At 38.0% G+C, this 24,916-nt stretch overlaps 1 protein-coding gene across 1 annotated transcript; it reads left to right on the forward strand.

Annotated features, from left to right (window-relative positions):
* The first annotated feature begins 1,034 nt into the window (after window positions 1-1,034).
* LOC143634252 (protein NLP6-like) lies at window positions 1,035-2,745 on the forward strand. Its single transcript, XM_077102389.1, has 3 exons — window positions 1,035-1,568; window positions 1,669-1,716; window positions 1,813-2,745. Exons 1-3 carry the CDS (start codon window positions 1,035-1,037, stop codon window positions 2,743-2,745), a joined length of 1,515 nt encoding a protein of 504 aa, XP_076958504.1.
* Window positions 2,746-24,916: the final 22,171 nt, after the last annotated feature.

The following is a 24,916-nucleotide window of genomic DNA, read 5'->3' on the forward strand; positions in this document are numbered from 1 at the left end:
ACAACTCTGCAGATACCTGCCAGGCGTTTGATAAAGTGTGTGAGTGTTAAACACATAAACTGTCTCCATTGTTCAACATATAATGTGACATTTTTTTTTATTTTTCTACTTTCTCAGCATATTATAGTGACACTTGTGTGGGTTCAATTACATGCCGGCTTGAAAAGAGGGCAGATGGGGTTGTTTGTGTATACATAATGATTTTAGGTGTTTTAGGCTTTTAGCACCCTATCGTGGGCTTGGTACCGTATATTTAAAATGGTTACATGGGCCCATATCCAAAAATGCCCCACCTTCTTTGCGATCTAGCTTATTCACCGGTTGGACCTTTTGAATCGCCTCTTTTTGTCATTGATATAAATGTTGCAATTGAGTCGAAATCGATACCGAGGTAAAAAATAATTTTTGGTTGTTGGGTCCATCTTTTTATTTTATTTTATTATATTATTAATATTATTTTTTGGAAACTAATTTTACAAACTACACAGGATCACCAAGAAGCCACCAAGTCTAAAAATGCATTAAAAAAAGAGACACAGTATCACCGATACCAAAAGTTAATTGGAGGAAATTGGAACCATATACTATTATTCGACTAGGACTCCGTCCAACGCAACTAAAAACCTATCCATCTCAATTAAAAGACCCTAAATGTTAAAAAATACGTGTTAAATCAAAACAAAACTATGTTGAAATAAAAAAACAAAACGATTAATAACAAAAAAATTAAATAACCGGGGGGGGGGGGGGGGGGTTGGGTTGTTGTTAAAACTTAAAAGCTATTAATATAATATAATATAACATCTTTATTAATTAGTATTATTATTTTCTTTCGTTTATCAGGTTCCGCAACTGAAATTGGACCTTAGGTTAGGGTTTCCATCCACAAAACAAATTTGAAGATGGGGGAGATCCGTACCAGAGATTTGTCGAAATCCGATAGACGGGCTGCTTGGACAAGTGAATATGAAACTTACGATGGTGATTATTTAGTTTTAATTTATAATTATATAATAGAAGAAATTATATTATAGATGGCGATTCTAATGCTAATGCTAATAAGAATAATCAATGGAACAGATGGTGAGGAGCTTAACTTGAAGTTACATTCTGCGTTTGAGGGTGTCAAATGCTTTCCCTTCAAGACCATCATTTTTCAGTTTTGGCGACCCACCGTGTCCGACCGCGGAAGGCCGTTACTTGAATCTTTCCGAAACGCTGATGCCTTTCCGCCCCTCCGTCTATTATACAAATATAGGGTATGCTCTACTAGGTATCACTATAGTCTTGACGACGGAGGAGGAGATGTCCGCCGCCCTGACTGGATCATAAGCGGTGGTCCAGTCATCGCTGCATTCCTTAATCATTATCCAGAGGTTGTTCTGGATATGAGGGCTTTGTCGGGGTCCCCGTTGGTGGATGTTGCTTTGGAATGTGATTTGACGTGTTGCGTTATGCTCCCCGTGTTTTATGCTTCTTCTTCCGAATGTTTGGGTGTTGTTGAGTGCTCTATGAAGCGTCCTTCGCTGCTTCTTCCCGTATTCAATGAGATGAAACGTGAATTGGAGGTATGCATGAGTTTTATTACGCACTTCACTAGCTTAAAAACCATCATCAAGTATCGACATGTTACTTTAACCTGCTATATGACTGCTGTTTTCTTAACAGAAAGTGGGTATGAGTATCTATCATGTACAGGGGAGTTGGCCATACACGGTAAACAAACAAACAAACCAACCCACCCGTGCTTATGTTTTTGAATGGTCAATGGTTTGCATAATGTCGTCTAACTACTTTAGTCTCTTTAAACAGGCTATATCCCGTGACTTGGAACCTGTCAAAGTCAAAACTGAAAAGGCGTTAAAGATGGCTTGTGAAACACATCGCTTGACTATTGGTCAAGTTTGGACATTGTTTGGGAGCGGGAATGATCAAATGCTTTTGGTGAATTTGGGTCGGTATTCCACTGGTTCAGTGTCTCCCATTAGGGATTTTTATGATAAGCTTGATGCAATTCCTTTGAAAAGGGGGGAGGGGCTTCTGGGGAAGGCGCTTCAAACTTATCAACCGCACTTGTGTAGAAACATTTGTAAGCTGAGTGATGGTAGGGGGTTATTGGCGCTACTCTCTTCCGATACCAAATGTGCTTCTTTTGTGATATGTTTGAGGAGCCCTCACACGGGCGATCGTGACTATTTATTTGAGTTCTTTTGGCCCCGCAATCGTAACCATATGATCTTGTTGGAGACTCTCTTGTTGACACTAAACAAGTATTTGCCAAATTTCAAGCTTGTTTCTGGCAAACAACTTGGTGATGAGTTACTTGTGGTAGATGCTGATAGTTCAGGTTATGTGAAGGTTTCCCAAGGAAACGAAGCATCAAATGAATTAAGGACTGTGGCGGGTATGAAGAGAAAGTCTATTGCGGGTCAAAGTGACTCAAGTCAATCAAATCTGGAAGTTGATGATTTAGCCATTTTAGCAACTTATAGAAACGAAACCTTGCTACTCGACCTCCCACGCTCATCCACATTTGAAAATGTTATGGAGAAACTAAAGGAGGAGTTTGAGTTGGATCCAACTCGGACCTACAAGGTCGTGTTTGAAGTTTCTCCGAGTCGATGGTCTAGTTTGGTAAGCTTTGAGAGTTTAAAGAGCAAAGAGGGCATGGATCTCATTAAACTTTGTGTGCGGGCTGAGGGTAAAGAAGTAGGCTGGCGGTGGATAACCAGCACCGAGGGATAACTCGTAGTGGGGTACATTACATGATGATGATCTGTATATTTTTCATGGTTTTAAAGACAACCAACCATGCATTTTGTAAGTCCTTTGATGGTGGCAGAATGTTTTGGATTTTCTTTTTTTATCATGAAGACTAATTATTAGGTACAAAATGGATTGCTAAGAAAGGCAAATGAAAAGTAAAGTTTTGGTTGTAAAATACCAAGACACAGTTTTTTTTGTTCACATTTTATTACTTATCTTCATGCTCTTTAACAATAGTCATATGCTTATATCTGAAAATCATAGTTTCTTGGCAGTAAGGTTATTTACAAGTTCATGTTTTTCGCTCAACTTTTGTTTCTTGACCATATGCATTGCGGATTGTACCTTGTTTCGGTTGTAATTTTACATAAGTACTCGGTGTCATTATTAAACTGTCTGCAACGCTAACTAGGGGTTAGCATAAAACGGAACCTAAACATTAACCGACGACTAATATTTTGAATAAACCAACTTTTCGGTTCGGTTTCGGTTAACTGCTTTTTTTTTTCTTTTAATAACTGAACCGATTAACAAATCTCAAATATGAGGCGTGATACCGTTGTTGTTCTAGACCTCGATCACGTATTTACATATAAAATGCATTTGCGTCCTTCATATTAGAGATGTTCAAAACGGTTTGGGATTAGGAACCGGAACCGGTTTCTAACCAGTTCCTATAATCAAAATCCCCTTTTAAACCGGTTCCAGGGTCGAACCGGTTAGGGAACCGAACCGGTTCTCCCACCCTCGGACCCCTAACCTATGGAACCGGTTCTTACCGATTCCTAAACCGGTTCCTACACTGTAACCGGTTCCAACCGGTTACAGTGTAATTTTTTTTTTTTCGTTTTTCGTTTGCGATTTGGATTCTAAACTACGATTAGTATTTGTATAGCATGAAAAATAAACAAACCAATTAACATAAAATTCATTTTATTTACTTTAAGAAGTTCAAAAAAAAAGGTTACATGTTTTAAAATCTTCAAAAACAAACTAACAAAACATTAAACTTATAAATATAAAGTTGTGACATATTATTTCTAGAAAAGCCTTCTTGTTCGTCGTAATTATTGAGCGGCGACTTCTTCCTCGGAATTACTTGTAGAAATGCCTTCTTATTCATCGTGCACTCGAACATCAAGTGGTGTTTCATCTTCGAGAGTGGTTACGTGTTGAATACGATCGATTGAGTCCAAGTGATCCTTTAAGCAAATGCACATCTCCATCGACTCCGAATTTAGTCTTGTTCTTCTCACCGATATTACCCTGCCACTAAGAGAAAAAGCGGATTCCGAAGCTACCGTTGAAGCTTGGACGGTTAGTAAATCACGGGCCATGGTGGCAAGAATCGGAAACTGGGTTTCCTTTACCTTCCACCAAGCCAAAACATCAAAAGTGCCATATTCCTCTTCGGATAAACCGGTAGAGTAATCATATGCACTATACCTTCCTAGTTCGCTTGAAGGGGTGTTACCCCTTTGTTTTTTAGCCGTTACGTTGCGAACGGTGTTCATAAGGCTAATCATGGGATCTCGTACTCTAGTAGCACTTGAACTTGATGAAGACCCCCTCGGCGTAGGCATGTGTATGTTTGACCCATATTTATTTAAATAAAAGTCATACATAAATTTAAAATTCAAGTTAAAATAATTTTTTGCCTCTGTTGAAAAGTTTGGGTCAACTTCATGCATATCTAAGGCTGAAAAAATTTCGTCTATAACACATTCAACCCCCGTAACATTTAACATTGGGTTTAAAGCGGCGGCGCAAGTAAAAATCGGTGGCAATTCAAGAAAGTATTTTTTTAATTTAAACTTCATTGGTAATATGATGTTTGAAAACATTGGACTTTTATTTTCAAATTCTTTAAGATTGTTAACGATTAAAAATAACTCCGAAAGAACCAAGGGACTTGTCGGATAATACGTTCCCGATAGTTTCGTAGTTGATGTTTTAAAAACTTCAAGAAAAGTCGATAAGTCATTGATAATTTCCCATTTCTCATTTGAAAAGGGGATTGCCAAATCATCCTCGGCAAGACTAGAATGAAACATTTGTAAAGTTTCTCTTTGTTTCAAAGCACTTTGTAACATTATGCAAGTGGAATTCCATCGATGAGGTACATCCCAATTAGCTCCCAAAGCTTTTCTTCCCGTATCTTTACAAAATTTTCTATATTCCATTTGTCTTTTTTTAGTTTTCTTAAAAACTTCATGTAACATTATTCTAAAATCGTTTATAACCGATGTAACCTCATCCGAAGCAAGTCCGTCTTGCACGATTAAATTAATGATATGTGCAACACACCTTGAGTGAAAAAATACACCATTGCAAATCGGCGTATATTTTAATTTTAATTTATCAACCGCCGATGTATTATTCGACGCGTTATCAAATGCCATTGAAAATATTTTATTTCCTAGTTTATAAGTTTTTATAACATAATCTAAAATTTCAAACAAATTATCTCCCGTTTGTGGATACTCAAAGAGTTCGAAAGCAATGGTGCGTTTCATCATTTCCCACGATGACGGGTCTACCCAATGAGCGGTGACACAAAGATAAGATTCGGGTAGACCATGTGGAGCCGACCAAACATCACTAGTTAAGTTTATTCCCGTATTTATATTTTCAAAATATGCAATTAGTACCTCTTTGGCCTTCTTCCACAATTTTAAACAATAACGTTTAAGAGTATGACGACTTACGTGAGTGTATTGTGGTTGAAGCGTATCTCGAATCATGGCGGTTAAGCGAGGGTTGTCGAAGTGGCTAAACGGCAAAGCTTCTTGAATCACAAACTTCGCCATACGATCTTGAACTCGATCAATTTGGTATGTAAATATTCCGCCTTCACTATCCATTTGCGTTTGTTGCGAATCGACGTTCTTTTTCAACGCCTTGCAATACGGTTTTTCGATGTGTTTCTTCAAATTTGAATTCGAAAGTGGGTTTAAATAAATCCCACAAAACTTGCACCGAGCCTACAATGAATGGTCACTCAATTCAACCAAATCCTAATTGCACCAAATCTCTTGATTACGATTATGAGGTACAATACGAACGAAACTTGGTTCGGCGTTGGAACCTTGACCAACCGATGATTGTGAGGCAGCCATAACAACAAATATGAATATAGAAGAAGAGAAAACAAGAGATTAGAGAACTCAAAACGTTGTAATAGCGTTTTTTTTGTATTTTTTTGCGTTCGGGTTTGCGTTTTGAGTGTTGTGATGAACCCATGACACCAAATACCTATTTATACTAGTAGTGGGGTGATTGGGGGAGCCAAAAAACTGCCATTTTTGACCCCAACGGTCAAAAAACGGCCATAAAACCAGGTTCCAACGGCTAGAATGGTTATAACGGCTAGAACCGGTTCCTAACCGGTTCCAACCGGTTCGGTTCCAGAACCGGTTCCGGTTCGGTTCCGGTTCCTACCCGGCCCAACTAAAAAATTCAAGAGCCGGTCCCGGATCATCGGGTTGAATCAGATAGGGTCCGGTTCCTACCAAAAACGGGTAGGAACCGGTTCAGTTCTGGTTCGGGTCCACCGGTTCGGTTCCAGGAACCCGGTTCGGGTCCACCGGTTCGGTTCCAGGAATCAGATAGGGTCCGGTTTGAATGATCATCCCTACTTCATATAACTTGCGTCTTCATATTGAAATGCATATGAACAAAGGTATACTAGACTATAAGCATGTGTGGCTAGAAGTAAACTCCAATCTCACCTTAGTATAGTTAAAAGACTGTCATGTTGGTGTAGTAAGTGTGGACCATTGTCCCCTTTCACTGGTTGGCATGAGATTGCTAAGAACCTCGACAGTGATTATACTCTACATTTGAAAAAAAGAAATAAAAAAAATAAAAAATCTACTTTTAATCGGTTTTACGTACGAATGTTAGTTTACATTTAATCCATTAACGAAAGTTTTATGCATTCAATCAACAAGACATGGTAGCCAATGCGGGTGGGTGATGGTTTTTGTGTTGTCATAGATCTGGTTATTTGTAGTTGATCTCAAGTTTCGGGTGATTACATTACTCTTGTTTCATATGATTTACTAGTCACCGTTTATGTTTGTTTAAAACATAACTTTAATAAAATACTAGCCAGTTGCCCGCGCGATGCAGCGGTGTACGTACAAACACAACCTGTGATAGTATGTTTGTAACCTCGCAACGGCACGTGCGTAACCCGACGGCGGTATGCATTTAACGTGGCATCGGGCGTGTAACCGGTGCCAATAATCGCTCCAGATAATGACTATACGCGAGCAACCTGGTATGTATAAACAATGTCATCCACGTAACTGATGCTTGAACGCGCATAACAGGTGGCGACAAGAAAGAAGCCAAGATGAAATGCACAATAATTTCAAATAAATTACTTTTAACCTAATTCTTTTTAACGGACCTGCTTCGACCCGAACACGTTTTAACCCAGAGCCCGTTTTGACATGAACCCTTTCGATCTAAACTCATCCCGACATGAATAAATTAACCCTTTTTGTATTAATCTGTTCCAACCCTAACCCGCTTCAACACCATTAGTCGAACATGCCCGATTCATTGCCGGTAATAGCTGGTAATCATGTAACATGTTAGTATTTTAAAAATTAATAAACTATGGCAATACCATACTCAAAGTAAAGATAATAAAATGCTCGTTTTTATGGTGTAATTTTATAGAAAAAATATTAACGCGTGAAAAAGTTATGGGCGTTAAAATGTGGTGGGAGTAGTTGGTTAATAATTAGGGGGGAAATATTTAACTATTTAATATATTAACAAATTTTGATTGAAGTTGAAGGACCACTATTGCATATTATTTTTGGATATGCAAAGACTATTTTACCCCTATATTTTTAAAATTCTATGCATTGCTACTTATACAATATGCAACAAGAGTGGTACCTCTTAAAATTTAAGAGGTCCCTCACTCCTATATTATATATGGTATAGATATATAAACATAAAAACGGAAAAACCTAATGCATGAATGCGCATGTTCCTTAGGGTTTGTTTTTTAATAGGTAAAATGTCTACAGTCTGCGAACCATATCTGCAGACGTCTGTAGAAGAAGGGGTGAATCAAACATCTGCAGTCTGCAAGAAGAAGACTGTTTATTTTTACGTCTTTAGATTGCTAAAATAAGCTGGTGGTGGTGTACGAACTGTGGTAGTGGGTGGTGGTGCTGCTGGATGGTGATAGTGGTAGTGGTGGGTGGCGATGGACGGTGGGTGGTGGCGGACGATGATGGTGGGTGGCAGACGGTGGGTGGTGGTGGTGGACGGGGGTGGTGGCGAACGAGGGGTGGGTGGTGGCGAATGATGGGTGGTGGTGGACCTTGTGTGTTGGTAGGGTGTAGTCTTTTAACCATCTGCAGATCTTAGAAGATCTCAAAAGTGTATGGGCCAAGTCTGCACCAAAAAGAGTTTGTGCAAACTGATATAATGCTAAATATATATGTTTCCCGTGTATATTTTAATTAATATTTTAATAGTTTTTGTTCGTTTTTAGTCGAGATTTGTATACTACTAACATTTTTATGTTTCGTAGATTCCGGGGTTTGATCGTGATTAAAAAGGGCGAAAAACGAGCTAAAATGAGCCGAAACGGAGAACCGGAACGCATCAGGAAGGAACCGGACAGAGAACCGGTCAGACCGGGCGGTCGGACCGGCCCCCTTGGAAAAGAGGCGCGGCGCTACGCCTAGGCAAAAGGCTAAAGTGCCTAGGCGCGACGCCTAGGCACATCTGGGCTTGAGTTTGGTCGTTTTTGCTTATTGTCGGGCCTAGTTTTCTCTATTTAAACACATTTAACTTAAACCTGACAAAACCTGAAAGCAGCCAGCCGATTTTGGGAGTCTTTGGAGCATATTTTCGAGTCTTGTTGGTGATTTTGAAGGCACGAGAACATTCGATGAAGAGCTAGACGTTTAAGATCGAAGAATACGGGTTTTATCGCCTTAAATCTTTCGTTCTTTATTGTTACACCATGTTTTCAGTTTTTATTACTTTGTTTGATTTTGATTTTAATATGCTAGGCTAGACTTCATGTCTACCTAGGTTTGATGAACATGTTTGAGACTTGATTTATGCTTTGGACTTATGTTTTGATTATGGTTTGTTAATTTAATAGTAAAAGACTTGCTTTTGTTTTCATGATGCGTATGAATGTTTATTATCTTGATTGATTGTTAATTATAGCTTCACATGGATCTTGTTTTCTATTGATTGTGTTCTTTAGATCTTAGGGTTCATGTTTAATCTTTACTTGGTGTTTTGATTATTATGGTTGAATAGGCCTACTAGATCATAGAAGCTTGTTGATAGTTGGTTAGGGTTTTAAATGTTTTGCTAAATTCCAATAGCTGTGAGGTGAGGAATTGTTCGTGTGTCTTGGTCGATTGCATGCTAGGATACTTGTGGCAATATTCTTGCTTAGTGCGTTGATCCTTGTTCATGATGTCATGTTAGTTTATCAAGTCATCTAGAGTTTTGTGTTTCGTAAGATTGCTTGCTTTAGATACTATTAATTAACCCTATTTGATAACTTTGCGGAAATCAATTCAACTGATTGCTTAATAATCTAATAATTGTTCTTTGGGATTTCACTTGATTCAGTCAAGGGTCCTTAGGGTTTTGTTAGATGAATATGTTTAGAAATCAGTTTCCATAATCATGTTATTTGTCCATTGCTTGATGATTGTTGATACATGGGATTCTTACCTAGGTAGATTCCTTCTCTGATTGGTTTCGATCTTGTGTTTAGTTGCTTGATTCTCGTTTACTTGTTTAATTGTTTTCTTAGTTTAATATTAGTTCAAAAAACCCCTTTAAACATTAATAATAAATAGTCGTGTCATAAGTAGAGTCTAATTAGTTAATTAACGTAATTTATAGAGTCCTGTGGGTTCGATATTCCGGACTTATTTAGCTTTAGTACAATTGATCGGTTCACTTGCCGGTGTTTTGTGTAGTTGAGTCGTAAGTCTAGTTTTTATTACTTGTTAATTTAGTTAATATTTAATTGATTGTTTTAAGCACATCAAGTTTTTGGCGCCATTGCCGGGGACTCTTGGCGATTGCGTTAATAGCTTTACTTGGACTTACTTGCTACATACGTGCTATTTGTTTTATTTCCGTTTGAATCGTAGGAGTCTAATTAAGTTTTAGTTTATTTTTGTTTTAGTTTTTTATTTTTAGTCTACTTATTTGGTCTGTTGCGTCTTTCAGGTATATGCCACATCTTCGTTCGCAAGGACCACCACTGGTTAATCTGGATTTTTCTCAGTTCAAGACCGAGGCTAGTTCGTCACGAAAATCATCACCGCAAAGTTCACCACCAGAAAGCCCGAGAAGTCAGCCAGACGTTCAAATGGCCGACAATAGGACAATTGCTGCTCAAGCCTTCGATGGCTTGACCGGAAACCAATCATGCATCGTCGTTCCTGAGATCAACAACCCCAACTCGTGGCAGATTCCGTCATACGTCATGAACAATATCGTCCAATCTAATCAGTTTCATGGGAACGATGACGAGGATGCACCGGATCATATTAACCGACTTTATCACGTTCTTAAAACTTTTAATTTGCAAGGTGCTACTGAAGATGCTATTTTCTTACATCTTTTTCCTTTTTCACTTACAGGTAAAGCAGCTACTTGGCTTGACACGCAGCCACCTGGCACGTTCACTACTTGGGAAGCACTACGTTCTGCATTTATCAAGAGATACTTCCCACCGGCTAAAGCAGCTGTTCTTCGCGATCAGATTCACTCGTTTCACATGGAGCCGAATGAGCAATATTGTCATGCTTGGGAGCGCTTTCAGAGCTTGTTGTCTCGATGTTCACAGAATGGTCTCACACCATGGGCTCTTGTGGAGAAATTCTACAATGGGTTGAATTACGAAACCCAAGTTCGGTTCGACACGGTCGCAGGAGGAAGCCTACTGGCTAGGAAGAATGTCGCCGAATGTAACCAGATGTTTGAGAGCTTCGCTCAATCGGACCTCGCCAAAGGGCCACGACGCGGGAATTCCACTCCCGTTAGCAGTACATCCTCATCCGCTCGACGTGTACACCAGGTTAATCTGGATACTAGTGTGGTTGTTGCTTTAGAATCACTAACCCGAGAGGTTAAGGAACTTAAGGCCAAGGTGGATAGGTGTGAGTTTTGTAGAGGTGGACATGGTACGTTGGAGTGCCCGGTGATGAATCAACAGGTCGACTTTGTTGCTGGTCATAATAGGTATCCCAACAATTGCAACAACAATAATCAGAGTTGGAATACCTACAAGAACCCGAATCAGAATAATGCTAACTGGCGTCCGTCGGGTGCACCACCCGGATTTCAAAACTCTTCTAATCAAGGACAAGGTCAGTATTTTAATAATAATAAAACTGATGGTACTAATATTCAAAATAATGTGCAGGATTCGAACGGTGGACTTGGGCGTTTGGAAGAGATGATGAAGCTAATCTTGGATAGAGATCAAGTTACACAGAAAAAGTTAGCCGAACACGATTTGCTCTTCAAGAATCAACAATCTTCTATTCTCGATATTCAAAGAACTGTTGGTGACATTGCTCATCGTTTAGAAGAAAGGCCCCCAGGTCAGTTTTCGGGTATCCCTCAAACTAATCCAGCTGCTCAATTGAAGGCCATCTCCACTCGTAGTGGTAGGGTTTTCGGTCCGGAAGTAGTTAGTAGAGAAGTTGAGAAAAATGGGGAGGATGAGTTGGTGGATGAGGAAATAGAGATGGAGGCTCCGGGTAAGTCACAAAGTACAACACTAATTATTGAGCCACTAGTTGAAAAGAACTCGGTTGGAGTCCGGCCACCACCACCATACATCATTAACCCTGTTTATGTCCCGTATCCCGCTCGTCTAAAGAATCAACAATATACGAAAGATTACGGCCATTTTCTTAATATATTTAGCCAATTGAATGTCAACCTCCCGTTCGTCGAAGTTCTTCAACATATGCCTAAGTACGCCAAATTTTTGAAAGACCTTCTTAAACGAAAGGATAAGTTGGAAGAGCTGTCGACTGTACCGCTAAATGGAGAGTGTTCTGCGGTGGTTCTTAATAAAGTACTGGATAAATTACCTGACCCCGGTGTGTTTACCATCCCATGTCTTTTCGGAAGTGATACGACGTGTCAAGCATTAGCCGATCTTGGAGCTAGCATAAACCTCATGCCGTATTCTTTGTATGAAAAGTTAGGCCTCGGAGAGCTCACCCCTACTCGTATGACGTTGTCTTTAGCCGATCGTTCCGTTAAGTATCCGAGGGGTGTCGTGGAGAATTTGCTCGTGAAGGTAGATAATTTAGTTTTTCCCGTGGATTTTGTTGTTTTAGATATGGAGGCCGACGAGAGAGTTCCTATTATTTTGGGTCGTCCATTCTTACGTACCGCTAGGGCAATCATTGATGTGTTTGAAGGCAAGATAACTCTTAGAGCCGGTGATGATAGTGCCACTTATTTGGCTAAGTCCATGAGACATCCGAGTGGTCAAGACGGTCTCATTGATCCATGTCATCCAGTTTATTCGATAGAATCATTTATCTCGGGCATGGATCCTAGTCTTGATTGTTCCCGTTCTGTAAGTTTAAGTGTGGGGAAGGAGCGAAAGGTTTCGAGTTCTCGGGTAATGGTAAATCGTGTTGGAGAAATTGGTGGTGGAAAGCGAAAGTTTGAAAGGGTTCGTGGAGTTAGAAAGAAGAAGATTAAGGTTGATGAATGGTCGGGTCGTGATTCGGTATCTTTGAGGGCATTGGAGTTTTACCGAGGTGGAGGAAGCTCCACTCGGTCAGCCACGTGATTCGCATAGCATGGGGTCTTGAGTGAAAACTCAAGTGTAGAGTTTGTAGATTTTTCATTTACTTTATTTTCTTTGTTTCGTTGCGTCTTCGAGTCGTTCCAAGGAATCATCACCATCATGGAGAGAGGAATTTACGAGAATTCAAGGGGTGCCAGTTTTCTTTGTTTTTGAGTTTTGCTAGATTGAAGATTGAGTGAGCCAGAAGAGAAGATCCCCGAGGTTGAGTATATTGAAACGAACAAGTGTGGGGATGGAGTTTCATTGGAGCCGTATACTTTATGTTTTATTATTTATTTGCTCGTAATTATTCAAGTTTTATACTTTGTGGGTTGAGTGAAGTACTTTGATTGCTTAATATCTATCATTACGATAAGATATATTTTTAGATATGTTTGTTTGTTTTGTTTTGCCGCTTACGTTCATGGAAGAAGACATTGGCATATTTCATGCGCAAATTACCAGCTAAGTCTTTTCCATTATCTAGCTTGTTAACTTTTTATTTTTATTTTGCTTTAGTTTTTATTTTTAGGTTTTTAGTTTTTTGTAGTCCGACTTTATTTTTAATTTTATTTTTTATTTTTGCGTCGTCCTTATCCTTGCATTGAGGACAATGCATAATTTATGTGTGGGATAGGATATTTGAGTCGTAGTTTAATTTTGCTTTAAATTAAAAAAAAATATAAAATAAAAAATAGAAAAAATAAAAAATTTGAAAAATTTGAAAAAAAAAATGTTTAAAAATGTCCCTTGAAGTTAGTTTTTTTTGCGTTAAAGTGGGAGATGATGATGCTTATCGGAAATTGGTTTTTCAAACGACTAATAATATGAGATAATTAAAAGAAAGCGCACTTAACTTGGGATGTGTCGGTAGGCTCAGCCTTGAAAATGAAAGGGCAATTTGATAAAATGGGTCGGAAATCTCTTGTGGGTAAAGCGTTTTGTCCGTAGAAAATAAGTAGTGAAAGGTCAGCCATACTCAAGCCTCAATTATTGGTATGAAAAAGTGAAAATATCAAAAAGTTTGAAAAGTTTAAAAAATTGGATACGTTATCATATGATGCTTGGGTAGGTTTAACGTTAGAGTATGCCGTGTAGCCTGTGATATAAATCTTAAAAGTGCTAGTTTAGTGTTTTACACCTCATCGGCGTATGGTTTTATAACCTTAAATCTTGTATTGATGGGATGCTCCGGGTCCGGAGACCATGGGTCTGTATGCCGATTATTCATCTGGGTATTCACAATTCCAAATGGGGTTGTGAATATTTAAAATAAAGCTAAAAAAAGAGCAAACCCGCAGATTTCTGCCACATAAGTCTTTAAACATGATCACAAAAAGTACAAAAGTACATATGCATTACAGACTTGATCATCCACGCTGTTAGCCATGTGGGGCCCCCTTGCTCGCGTCTCATTACCATTAAGAAACGGACCACAAGGGACACGCTACATGTAAGCCCTACAGATGAAATTTTGCATACTCACCTATGGTGAAGGGTTTGGGGTGTTGCTTGATAACGGGGGTATGTCATGTTGTGGGGAACACTAGCTATTAATTAATTGAACCTTAAATAATATCTAATGGCTGCTTGGTAGACTTTGATGCTTAAGCTTAGGTGGATAAACAATACCCTTGATCGTCTTAACTATTCATGAAAAAAATAGAGCAATAAAAGTTTTAAATCTGCTAATTTTGAGGTTTAAGTCAAGTTGGGGTGGTTTGGACCGGTAAAAGCTGAAAATAAGCGGGTCTTAATTGTGTAAACCACTGAGTTAAAAAATGTTGGATCATATTTGTCCCGGTAAAGATTAAGGCATGGGTTTAAGTGGACAACAATATCGGTGATCGCGGTTTTTGCGTTTTTCTGAGCTTTAAAAATTAACCTATATGTTTGTTAGACTTTATTTTCCGATTATGATCCAACTGCATCAAACTTTTTCAGGGACGAAAAAAGAATAAGTGTGGGGATATTTGATATAATGCTAAATATATATGTTTCCCGTGTATATTTTAATTAATATTTTAATAGTTTTTGTTCGTTTTTAGTCGAGATTTGTATACTACTAACATTTTTATGTTTCGTAGATTCCGGGGTTTGATCGTGATTAAAAAGGGCGAAAAACGAGCTAAAATGAGCCGAAACGGAGAACCGGAACGCATCAGGAAGGAACCGGTCAGACCGGGCGGTCGGACCGGCCCCCTTGGAAAAGAGGCGCGGCGCTACGCCTAGGCAGAAGGCTAAAGTGCCTAGGCGCGACGCCTAGGCACATCTGGGCTTGAGTTTGGTCGTTTTTGCTTATTGTCGGGCCTAGTTTTCGCTATTTAAACACATTTAACTTAAAAATGACAAAACCTGAAAGCAGCCAGCCGATTTTGGGAGTCTTTGGAGCATATTTTCGAGTCTTGTTGGTGATTTTGAAGGCACGAGAACATTCGGTGAAGAGCTAGACGTTTAAGATCGAAGAATACGGGTTTTATCGCCTTTAATCTTTCGTTCTTTATTTTTACACCATGTTTTCAGTTTTTATTACTTTGTTTGATTTTGATTTTAATATTCTAGGCTAGACTTCATGTCTACCTAGGTTTGATGAACATGTTTGAGACTTGATTTATGCTTTGGACTTATGTTTTGATTATGGTTTGTTAATTTAATAGTAAAAGACTTGCTTTTGTTTTCATGATGCGTATGAATGTTTATTATCTTGATTGATTGTTAATTATAGCTTCACATGGATCTTGTTTTCTATTGATTGTGTTCTTTAGATCTTAGGGTTCATGTCTTTACTTGGTGTTTTGATTATTATGGTTGAATAGGCCTACTAGATCATAGAAGCTTGTTGATAGTTGGTTAGGGTTTTAAATGTTTTGCTAAATTCCAATAGCTGTGAGGTGAGGAATTGTTCGTGTTTCTTGGTCGATTGCATGCTAGGATACTTGTGACAATATTCTTGCTTAGTGCGTTGATCCTTGTTCATGATGTCATGTTAGTTTATCAAGTCATCTAGAGTTTTGTGTTTCGTAAGATTGCTTGCTTTAGATACTATTAACCCTATTTGATAACTTTGCGGAAATCAATTCAACTGATTGCTTAATAATCTAATAATTGTTCTTTGGGATTTCACTTGATTCAGTCAAGGGTCCTTAGGGTTTTGTTAGATGAATATGTTTAGAAATCAGTTTCCATAATCATGTTATTTGTCCATTGCTTGATGATTGTTGATACATGGGATTCTTACCTAGGTAGATTCCTTCTCTGATTGGTTTCGATCTTGTGTTTAGTTGCTTGTTTCTCGTTTACTTGTTTAATTGCTTTCTTAGTTTAATATTAGTTCAAAAACCCCCTTTAAACATTAATAATAAATAGTCGTGTCATAAGTAGAGTCTAATTAGTTAATTAACGTAATTTATAGAGTCTTGTGGGTTCGATATTCCGGACTTATTTAGCTTTAGTACAATTGATCGGTTCACTTGCCGGTGTTTTGTGTAGTTGAGTCGTAAGTCTAGTTTTTATTACTTGTTAATTTAGTTAATATTTAATTGACTGTTTTAAGCACATCACAGACGCTTTTTAATGAAACGTATTCGAGAAAACAAACAGTCTGCAGATGGCAATGTCTTCACGTGGTTTGCGCGATGCAGACAAAAGATTCTGCGAAAACCCGACCAGTGTTACACCGACTTATTTTGATCATACCATTTTTTTTCCACTCATAAAAAGTCATGGATCCGCCAATGAGCATAACCATTTTGTAAATACACAACACTAGGGTTAGAGAAGTTTAGCTCACTTAGTTTTTGGATCCGGGTTGAGAGAGATTAGAGAATCTTAAGCTTGTTTTTCACGTGAAGCCCGTCGATCTAACTTCTTGGAAGAGGTCTTTCTCCATTCTCCAACTTAATTTCTTTGGCGTGTCTTTTTGCTGAGGAGAAAGAAGTGTCGCATATGTCTGAGCCCCCAGATATAAAGTTAATTACTTGTGCGTCCGGCGGCGGTGGAGCTGCTTTTTGTGGGACCTCTTCAGGATCCTGGATCTTAGACTTCTTTCTTCCCAAGAGCTCCTTGAAATGACGCTTGATAAGGAGGTAACCAATTTCCCTCCTTAATCCAATACAATCATCAGTCTGATGACCGAAATCCTCGTGGAATGCACACCACTTGGATTTGTCTTTGAAGGTCGTCGACTTCTCATTCTTTCGGGGCCACCTTGCCTTCTCTCCTAGATCCTTCATGGCACAAATTAAACCATGAGTATCTACAGAGAAGTAATACTCAAAAAGGCTTGGGTAGTCCTTATCATCATCTCCTTCTTCAACTGACCAGACATTTTGGTTGTTGAACTTGGAGTATGGCTTCGAGTTGTTGCTCCTGAACGAGGATCCTTGTTTGTTATCAGGAGATTCTTGCTTCGCTTGAGCTCCCAATATTTCCTGGATCCTCTTGTCATCTTCCAACCGTATGAATCTTAGAGCCATGTTTCTGACTAAAGTCCTGCAATGAGTCTTCACAAGATCATCATAAAAGGGGGAGCCCCTATTTTGTCCCATCTTGAAAGCCTCTACAGCCATAGCCATATCAAGATTAGGAATTTCTAGGGCCACCCTGCCAAACCTCGTAACAAAATCTCTAAGGGATCCATCATGAGGTTGGACAACTCTATAAAGATCACTAGTTAACTTTTCAAATTTCCTACTACAAGAAAACTGGTTGTTGAACAAGTTAACTAAATGAGAAAAAAGATGTAGCAGAAAAGGGAGGAAGACTTAGCAGCCACTTAAGTGCAGATCCTATTAGCGTGGATCCGAAAACCTTTCACAGACAAACTTCGTTAAGTCATTCGGGAATTGGATTAATCTCCATCATTTCTCTATACTGAGCCACATGTTCCTATGGATCGGTGGTCCCATCATACACTTTCATGTTGGGGGTTTGAAAGCGTTTTGGGATCTCCGCATCGCATATAGGTGGAGCGAATCTGGATAACTTGTGGCTCCCTTCTGGTATTTCTGGAATTGGAGGTACCACTCCTGGAACGCTGGATATCATATCCTTAAGCTTTTGAAGTTCCTTAGCCATAGCCTGGTTGATACCTGCACCCTTCATGGAGCCAAGATTAACATCTAAGGATATAGGATCATAAGCGTTACCTCTTTGCTGTGTGAACATCGGCATCATAGAAGGATTGCTGAAATAGGAAGCCTCTACCATTGGAGTTGGTCCACCGAGGCGATGGTCTGCATGGGGATAATATCTCTATCATGAACCTCCAAGGATCGCTGGTGTTGAATTCCTATGGATCCCGGATTCTAGAAGAAGGATCCCTGAGATTGGGAGTTGGAGGATCCTTGGAGATACAACCCTGAGGATCCTGGTTGAAGAGTTGATGATCCTCCTTGGAAGACCGAGGATCCTTGAACCTGTTGACTCGTCACCCCTTGGTTAAGGATGGATGAACCTTGCTGAAAAACTGAGGATCCTTGAATCTGTTGACCCATAGAACCTGGATTAAGGACAGGCGGTCCTTGTTGAAGATGTGAGGGTCCCTGAGTTTGCTGATTCAGGAATCTCTGTTGAAGGATTGATGATCCTTGAGTAGGCTGAGCCAAGGATCATGGTGTTGTAAAATCCAACATCCTAGGCATTAATGGAGTCTGATCCTCCGGTGGCCTCTTAGTCCTTTTGAGGTCTTCTATCTTCCGAAGGTTCCTCTGATTGGTCTTGTTTTGCTGCTCCATGTATGCTTTGACCTGTGAAAACATAGCAGAAACATCATTTTTAGAATTAACCACCAAAGTGGCAGCAGTGGTTTTCGAGCCCTGGAAGACTGGTAGTTGCGTCTTGCTTCCGGCAGCAGCAGCCCTTGGTGCTCCCGTGATTGAAGGAGGCATTGGCGGAAAATTTCTTGATGAGAGAGGAACCGAAGATGGCATGGTTGATGAAGCAGAGGTTGATTGCGAGGCCATTGATGGTAATATGGGTATGAAAGATTGAAAATTGATAGGAAGTAATCTGGATTATAGCACCAATTTCCCCACGGTGGGCGCCAAATTGTTTTGGATAAAAATCCGCCAATGATAATGTATCCAAATTCGTAATTGTGAGGTACAGTGCTATAGGAATGAACAACGTGATTTGTTGCGAGGAAAAACCCCTTGATCTTGATTAGATCAAAGGAAAAAAACCCTGGGTGATGACAAATCGTCCATCACCACTTTATTAATGTAAAAAATAGTGTTACAAAGGTGGAGATATTTATCAACGAATACAATAATATCTAAGTGTGTGTTTTCTGCAAGAGAGAATTTTGAGGTTGATGATGAACGTGTAATGTGCAGAGAGTAACCCTAATTGATCATTATCTCATTAATAAAAGAAGATAAAAGCTAACTAATCTCCTATTTTTATGGCACTACTCCATTAGCTGCTCCCATCTCTTTGATCACGTGCATAAAGGTGTCTTGTAGTGAAATATAAGGTGACCAAGTCGTCCAGCCATTATACCTATCGAATATTAACTTACACATGAGAAACAATCGTTAGTAATACCAGTTACTAAGGATCCTTGATCCTGACAGGATCTGGAACAAGTGCAAAGGATAACTGATCCAAACATATGCAAGGATAACGTATCCACAATGTCAAATTTCCGTGCCCTAACATGGGGCATGGACAAGAGAGGAACCCTCGATCAGAATTTGTTCCTTAAAACCGTTGGGAAAGATCTGATCTTGGTTCAGATATACGTGGATTATATCATCTTCGGGTCAACCAATACTTCACTATATTCTGAATTTGAAGAAGTCGTGAATAAGAGATTTGAAATGAGTTCGTTGGGGGAGATGATAACTTTTCTGGGATTACAAGTTCGTCAGAGTTCGACGGGAATTCTGCTGCATCAAGGAAAATATGCCGAAGATATACTTGCAAAGTTCGAATTTCAAGATTCTAAGAGCACTGCAACTCCTATGGCGGAAATACCTCTTCTTTCTTATGATCCCAAAGGGAATCCTGTAAATCAAACTGACTATCGGTCAATGATTGGATCCCTGATGTATCACTGCTAGTCGCCCTGACATCATGTTTGATGTCTGTCAATGCGCCCGTTTCCAGGCTATTCCTTAACTCTCTTATTTAATTGCTATTAAACGTGTTTTTAGATATCTGAAAGGGCAACCGAATCTAGGTCTTTGATATCCCAAAAACTCATATTTTGACTTATATGATTTTGCTTATAGCAATTACGGTGGAGATGATGTTGACAGGAAATCTACGTCTGTTGGATGTCAATTCTTGGGTGATTAGCTCATTTCATGGCAGTGAAAGAAACAACAAATGGTGTTTACGTGTCACACCCCGACTAGGTAGTTGCGGAAGTGTAATACGGGAATGTAACAGATAACACTGGTATCAACCACATTGTTTATAAAGAAATTCAACAAACTAATTTACATCATATTACATTGGTAGATGAAAATCACATAACCGGTTCACGGGCTTCTTATTCATTACTATGTATTTGCGTCTATTCACAGCTATTCAACTTTACTTCTAACACCAAGCACGTAAGCAATTCATTCCAACTTCGGCTTACCTGATAAGCATGTTAAAACGGGTCAACTACGTCTAGTTGGTGAGTTTCAAGTTTCACGAGTACGAACAAATCAGTATACGAGTTCATAAAGTTCACAGTACGTATGTATATAAGTATGTGTATGATGTAATATACTAAGACACAAGTGAAACCGAGACAGCTCACACTGCATGGCCACCCTTGCCCATGTACTCCCGTTGGCATTTAACAGCCACTTTGCCCCAAGTATGTACTATGTCTAACACCACATAGCAGAATGTAATAAGTATAAATGACAATGTGCAAATGCGTAAACAAGTATATCCGGCATACCCCACCGGCGCCTTCAGTTGGGTTTGTCAAACCGATAGTACTATCCACACGTCACTGGCACGAAGTTAATCACTTGTGTTTGTGGGGACTTTCAAGTGTTAGTACTTAGATAAATCACATCATCACACGTTTTCAAGTATATAAGTATATGTAAACATGCTTTCCACCCCAAAAGTTCGTAAAACAGTTTAGAAAGTGAGGGTCGTGAAACTCACCTTTGCGTAGTTCAAGCTGTTAATACGTATCAGTAAGTAATGTGTCTCGATTATAGCTTGAATCCTATAACCGGTATCGTACTGTTAATACTAGTACAACGTTAAGCTAAATCGGGCTGTATAACTAATTTGGGTATAGCTGTTAGGCCTAGAACATGACCATATTCTTAGATTGTGACGTTGTACACTATGAAATATTCAAAACCAGATTTGGCTCAGTTTCACCGTTTTCCGAGCCTAGCCAAGTTGATCGTTTATGCGTTTCGGGATTAGGTAAGATCACATACACTTAAATAAACATATTTATTGATAAAATGATTTAATTTATAAAAGAATTTTAAGGTTTCGGTATCTGGATTGATCGCAGGGTTCGTTTCCGTTTTCACACGGGTTTGATTATACAAAAAGCGTACAATCCACCCAATTTGTCCGGAATTCTCGTAAAAAGTTCGCTTTTATCAAATTCATTTGAAACTATGATATTTTACCACTTTTGATATTTAACATACCAATCAGTTCGTTAAACATAAAACTACCGGTTTCGTTAAACAATATATAGTTTAAATCTTTGATTAATCATAACTAATTATGTACTTATATATAAAATATGGAAATTTTTGTAAAAATTAATTAAAATATGGAGAATTTTATTAAAATATTTTCAGAAATTTTATGAGTAATTATTTATTTATAAAAATTCGTTTAATGTGTTATAATTAAGCAATAAATAACCCGTTTATACCAAACGACATCCAAAAAATCCGATAATTTTTCCAAGTGGTCTCAATATCATAACATAGCCCTTGAAAAATCTCCAGAATATAACTCTTTGGAAAAAATGCCTTTTTGCGCGTTTTTTTGGCTATTTAAACTCGATTAAAACACAATTGCACAAAAAATACTTAGACATCTTCAAATCATCCCAAACTTTATCAGTGATCTTACCATAACATGTATAGGTTCCAAACCAAATTTCATAATTTTTCAAGAGTTTTAACTAGTTTTCCCAAATAAACGCCAATAAACGGTAATAAATTCGGCAAATATTATCCGTTTATCGAAAAATTACCAAATTTGAAAAGGGACTCAATTATGTGATCCCTAATTATTATGCAAAGTTTCATAACCTAAAAACAAGCACGTCACAATCTAAGAACAAACAACCCCTAAACGAGTAATACGGTATTACCTTGTCGGTTTTCGGTGATTTTCGATAGTTTAAACGACTTTCCGGGTCCTGGGTTTCAAACTCAGTGTATCTACATATCATATAACATCAAACCAATCATAAATCATCCATTGAACAGCCTTGTTAACTAGGGTTTCGGTTTTGGTTCAAAACCGAACTTTCAAACCGTAAAAACGTTATATTTATGTTCTAATCCGCGTTTTTGACCAAAAATCTATATGTTTCTGTTTTATAAACATGTTTAACATCAAAACATGATTTTTGTTGATTTTTATGGTTTTTGAATGGTTAAACATGTTTAAAACTAATCAAGACTTAATTTTCTACGTTTAAACTTTGTTAAACAAGAAAAATCTTAAGAGTTTTGATTAATACCTTGTAGATTCTTGGCTGGAGGATAAAGAGGGTCAACATAAATTTAAGCTTCTTGGTTTTGTTTGCCAAAAATATCTTGTTTTGTTTAATATATACAAGATGCTAGAAAGGGTGGGGGGTTTTCCCCTTTTGCGGTCGGAAGAAAGAATGGGCCCAATGGGCCTCTTTTTGGCCCATTGGTGCCTTGGTTTTCGTGCCACGTTTAATTCTTGGTCCAAAATTTAATTCGGGTCCGGTGTTTCGCAAAAAAATTAATTCGGGTGTGAGAAATAGCGTGAAATCGAGTGTTTTTCAGCTTATTTTTGTAAAATAAGAAAAACGTACTGACTCGTTGTAAAAATCCAAAATATTTTCATGGATTGCTTAGAACATGTCATGTAAGTGTTTTATAAATCTTTTTCGGCTTAACGGATGCTACAATGCTCGTTTTGATGTTAACGATTGCGTTTAAACTTATAGCGTATCAACAAACGAAACCTTTTTCGTTTAAATGGTTTTAAACGTACCGGGGCCTAAATATCAATATTTTAGCCACTATAATATATATATATATATATATATATATATATATAACTCGTATATGACCCCTCAGTATATATACAGGTCATAATCTGTATCAATCAGTTACTCGTTTAAGCACTACGAATTAACCGATTTATCATTTACTCGCTACGTAGTGAGTATAGTATACCTCGTTTTGTCACGAATGTCACATTACGTCCACTGCCGAGGCTGAGTATGTTGTTGTGTCAGCCTGCTGTTCACAGGTTATCTAGATGCAGCATCAATTGTTGGATTACGGTTTTCAATTTCTTGACAACCCAATCTTTTGTTATAACGATGCTGCGATTGATATTGTTAAAATTCTTGTTCATCATTCAAAAACCAAGCACACTGAAATTAAAATTCATTTTATTAATGACTGTTACGACTGTAAATTAATTCATATTGAGCAAGTTCACACTGATAATAATGTGGCGGACTTATTTACAAAAACCGGTCAGAACAGCCAGATTTAATGTGTTTGTGGGGTTTCTTAAAATGCTTCATTTCGATGATTGTCTTTTTGAGGTTAAATTTGTACATAAATATTTTATTTTTCTTTAAAAATTTTGCACAAATTTAGGGGGAGAAAATTAAATAATTTCAAAAAGTGTGTGTGTGTGTGTGTGTGTTTTATTATTAACAAAAACATTAATTTTACACTCCCGCTTAAAATTACGTCGGTTACTAAAGTTTGAAGGACATATGCTTGTGTATGTTTGGTCCTGTCATCTACTTATAGACATACATGATAACCATACACCTAAAGACTGAAAGTAACTGGGGCGATTGTGGTGTGTGTGTTTTGTTTTAATTCCTTCGCTTAAAATTATGCCGGTTACTCAAAGTTTGAGGGACATGTATTTTCATATGTGTTTGGTCATGTTATCTAATTGTAGACATACATGATAGCCATTTACCTAAAAACTAAAAGGGACTGGGGTGACTGAGTTCAAAATTTGTCTTTTGTAACTCTACTAGGCAGTGATATGATTATTCAGTTAAAAGCTTTTTAGAAGCTTAAAATATTTTCAAATGAAAATTGATCCAACATTTAGAAAATGATAGTAAAATTGATTTTGTGTGCTTAACGTGTGAAGTTACTAGGCTTAAAACGCTTTAGAACAGTCGTTGATTTGCATGGCAGCTTTCCATGATGCGTAAAACTTGAATTTCTCCGAATGATAGGCAGAAATGTAATTACCCAAGCATACACGAGCTCGTTAGTGTCTTGATCACAAAATTATTATGCCTTCGATTTTAAAAAAAATTGCTTATGTGAGATATATATAAGATTGTGTTACTAAATTTCGTTTTTCAAAAGCTTAAAGAGTCAAACTAGAACTACAAGGGTGGGGCATTCAAATAAGTCCTAAACACTCAGAATGTAAGGCATGTAAGTCCGGATGGCTTGTAAGTCCAACGTTCAACCTTAAAGCTTAAAAATCTTTTGTTTGTATATAGAAAATCTTTTAATCAAGCACTAAGGGTTGGAGTCAAATCGGGGTGATATGAGAAAAGCCAAATACGCTTTGAGAAGAGATAGGAGACATCACGGGTCCATAAGTGATGTTCATCTAAGCTTTATGCCTAATTGAACCTATCTCGTATCACTGACGCAATGAAAATCATGGTAAGTATCTTAATACCTGCTCTCAACCTGTTTATCTATGTCATAATAATGCTGAAAGTGAATCGTTGTGAAAGCATCTTAATCAATATGATTCCATGTTCGGATATTTTCATAAAAGTCTGCCCGCTTATCGAAACTGAAATTTGATTCCAAAATATGTTAAAATTACAAGAAGACCGAGTGTTAAGTAATTTTTCTATATCTTTATTTCTATCTTTATTTTTGTTTATCAATTAATTGTTATTAATTTTAATTTTTACCTCATGATTACTCTGGTCGAAACGAATACTATAAGACATCTGCATTATTGGTCCTTTTATTTTTAATCTCAAATATGTTATTTTCTTTCTAAGTCGAAAACCCTTAAGTGTCTAGCCTCTAAGTTAATCAATCTTGCTTTCTTTAAAAACTAACGTGATCTACGTTGATAAATAGGTAAATGAAAACTTGAAAATGG

This window comes from Bidens hawaiensis, unplaced genomic scaffold (assembly GCF_021521415.1).
Source record: "Bidens hawaiensis isolate Kalapana, Puna unplaced genomic scaffold, B.hawaiensis_p1.1 tig00007038_1, whole genome shotgun sequence".
Classification (NCBI taxonomy): Eukaryota; Viridiplantae; Streptophyta; class Magnoliopsida; order Asterales; family Asteraceae; genus Bidens; species Bidens hawaiensis.

Bases quoted from the DNA above. Each gene is read 5' to 3' on its own strand.
- LOC143634252 (XM_077102389.1), top strand. From the start codon at position 1,035: ATGGCGATTCTAATGCTAATGCTAATAAGAATAATCAATGGAACAGAT. The intron at 1,569-1,668 runs GTATGCATGAGT...TTTTCTTAACAG, and splicing joins AGATGAAACGTGAATTGGAG to AAAGTGGGTATGAGTATCTA. The intron at 1,717-1,812 runs GTAAACAAACAA...CTCTTTAAACAG, and splicing joins AGGGGAGTTGGCCATACACG to GCTATATCCCGTGACTTGGA.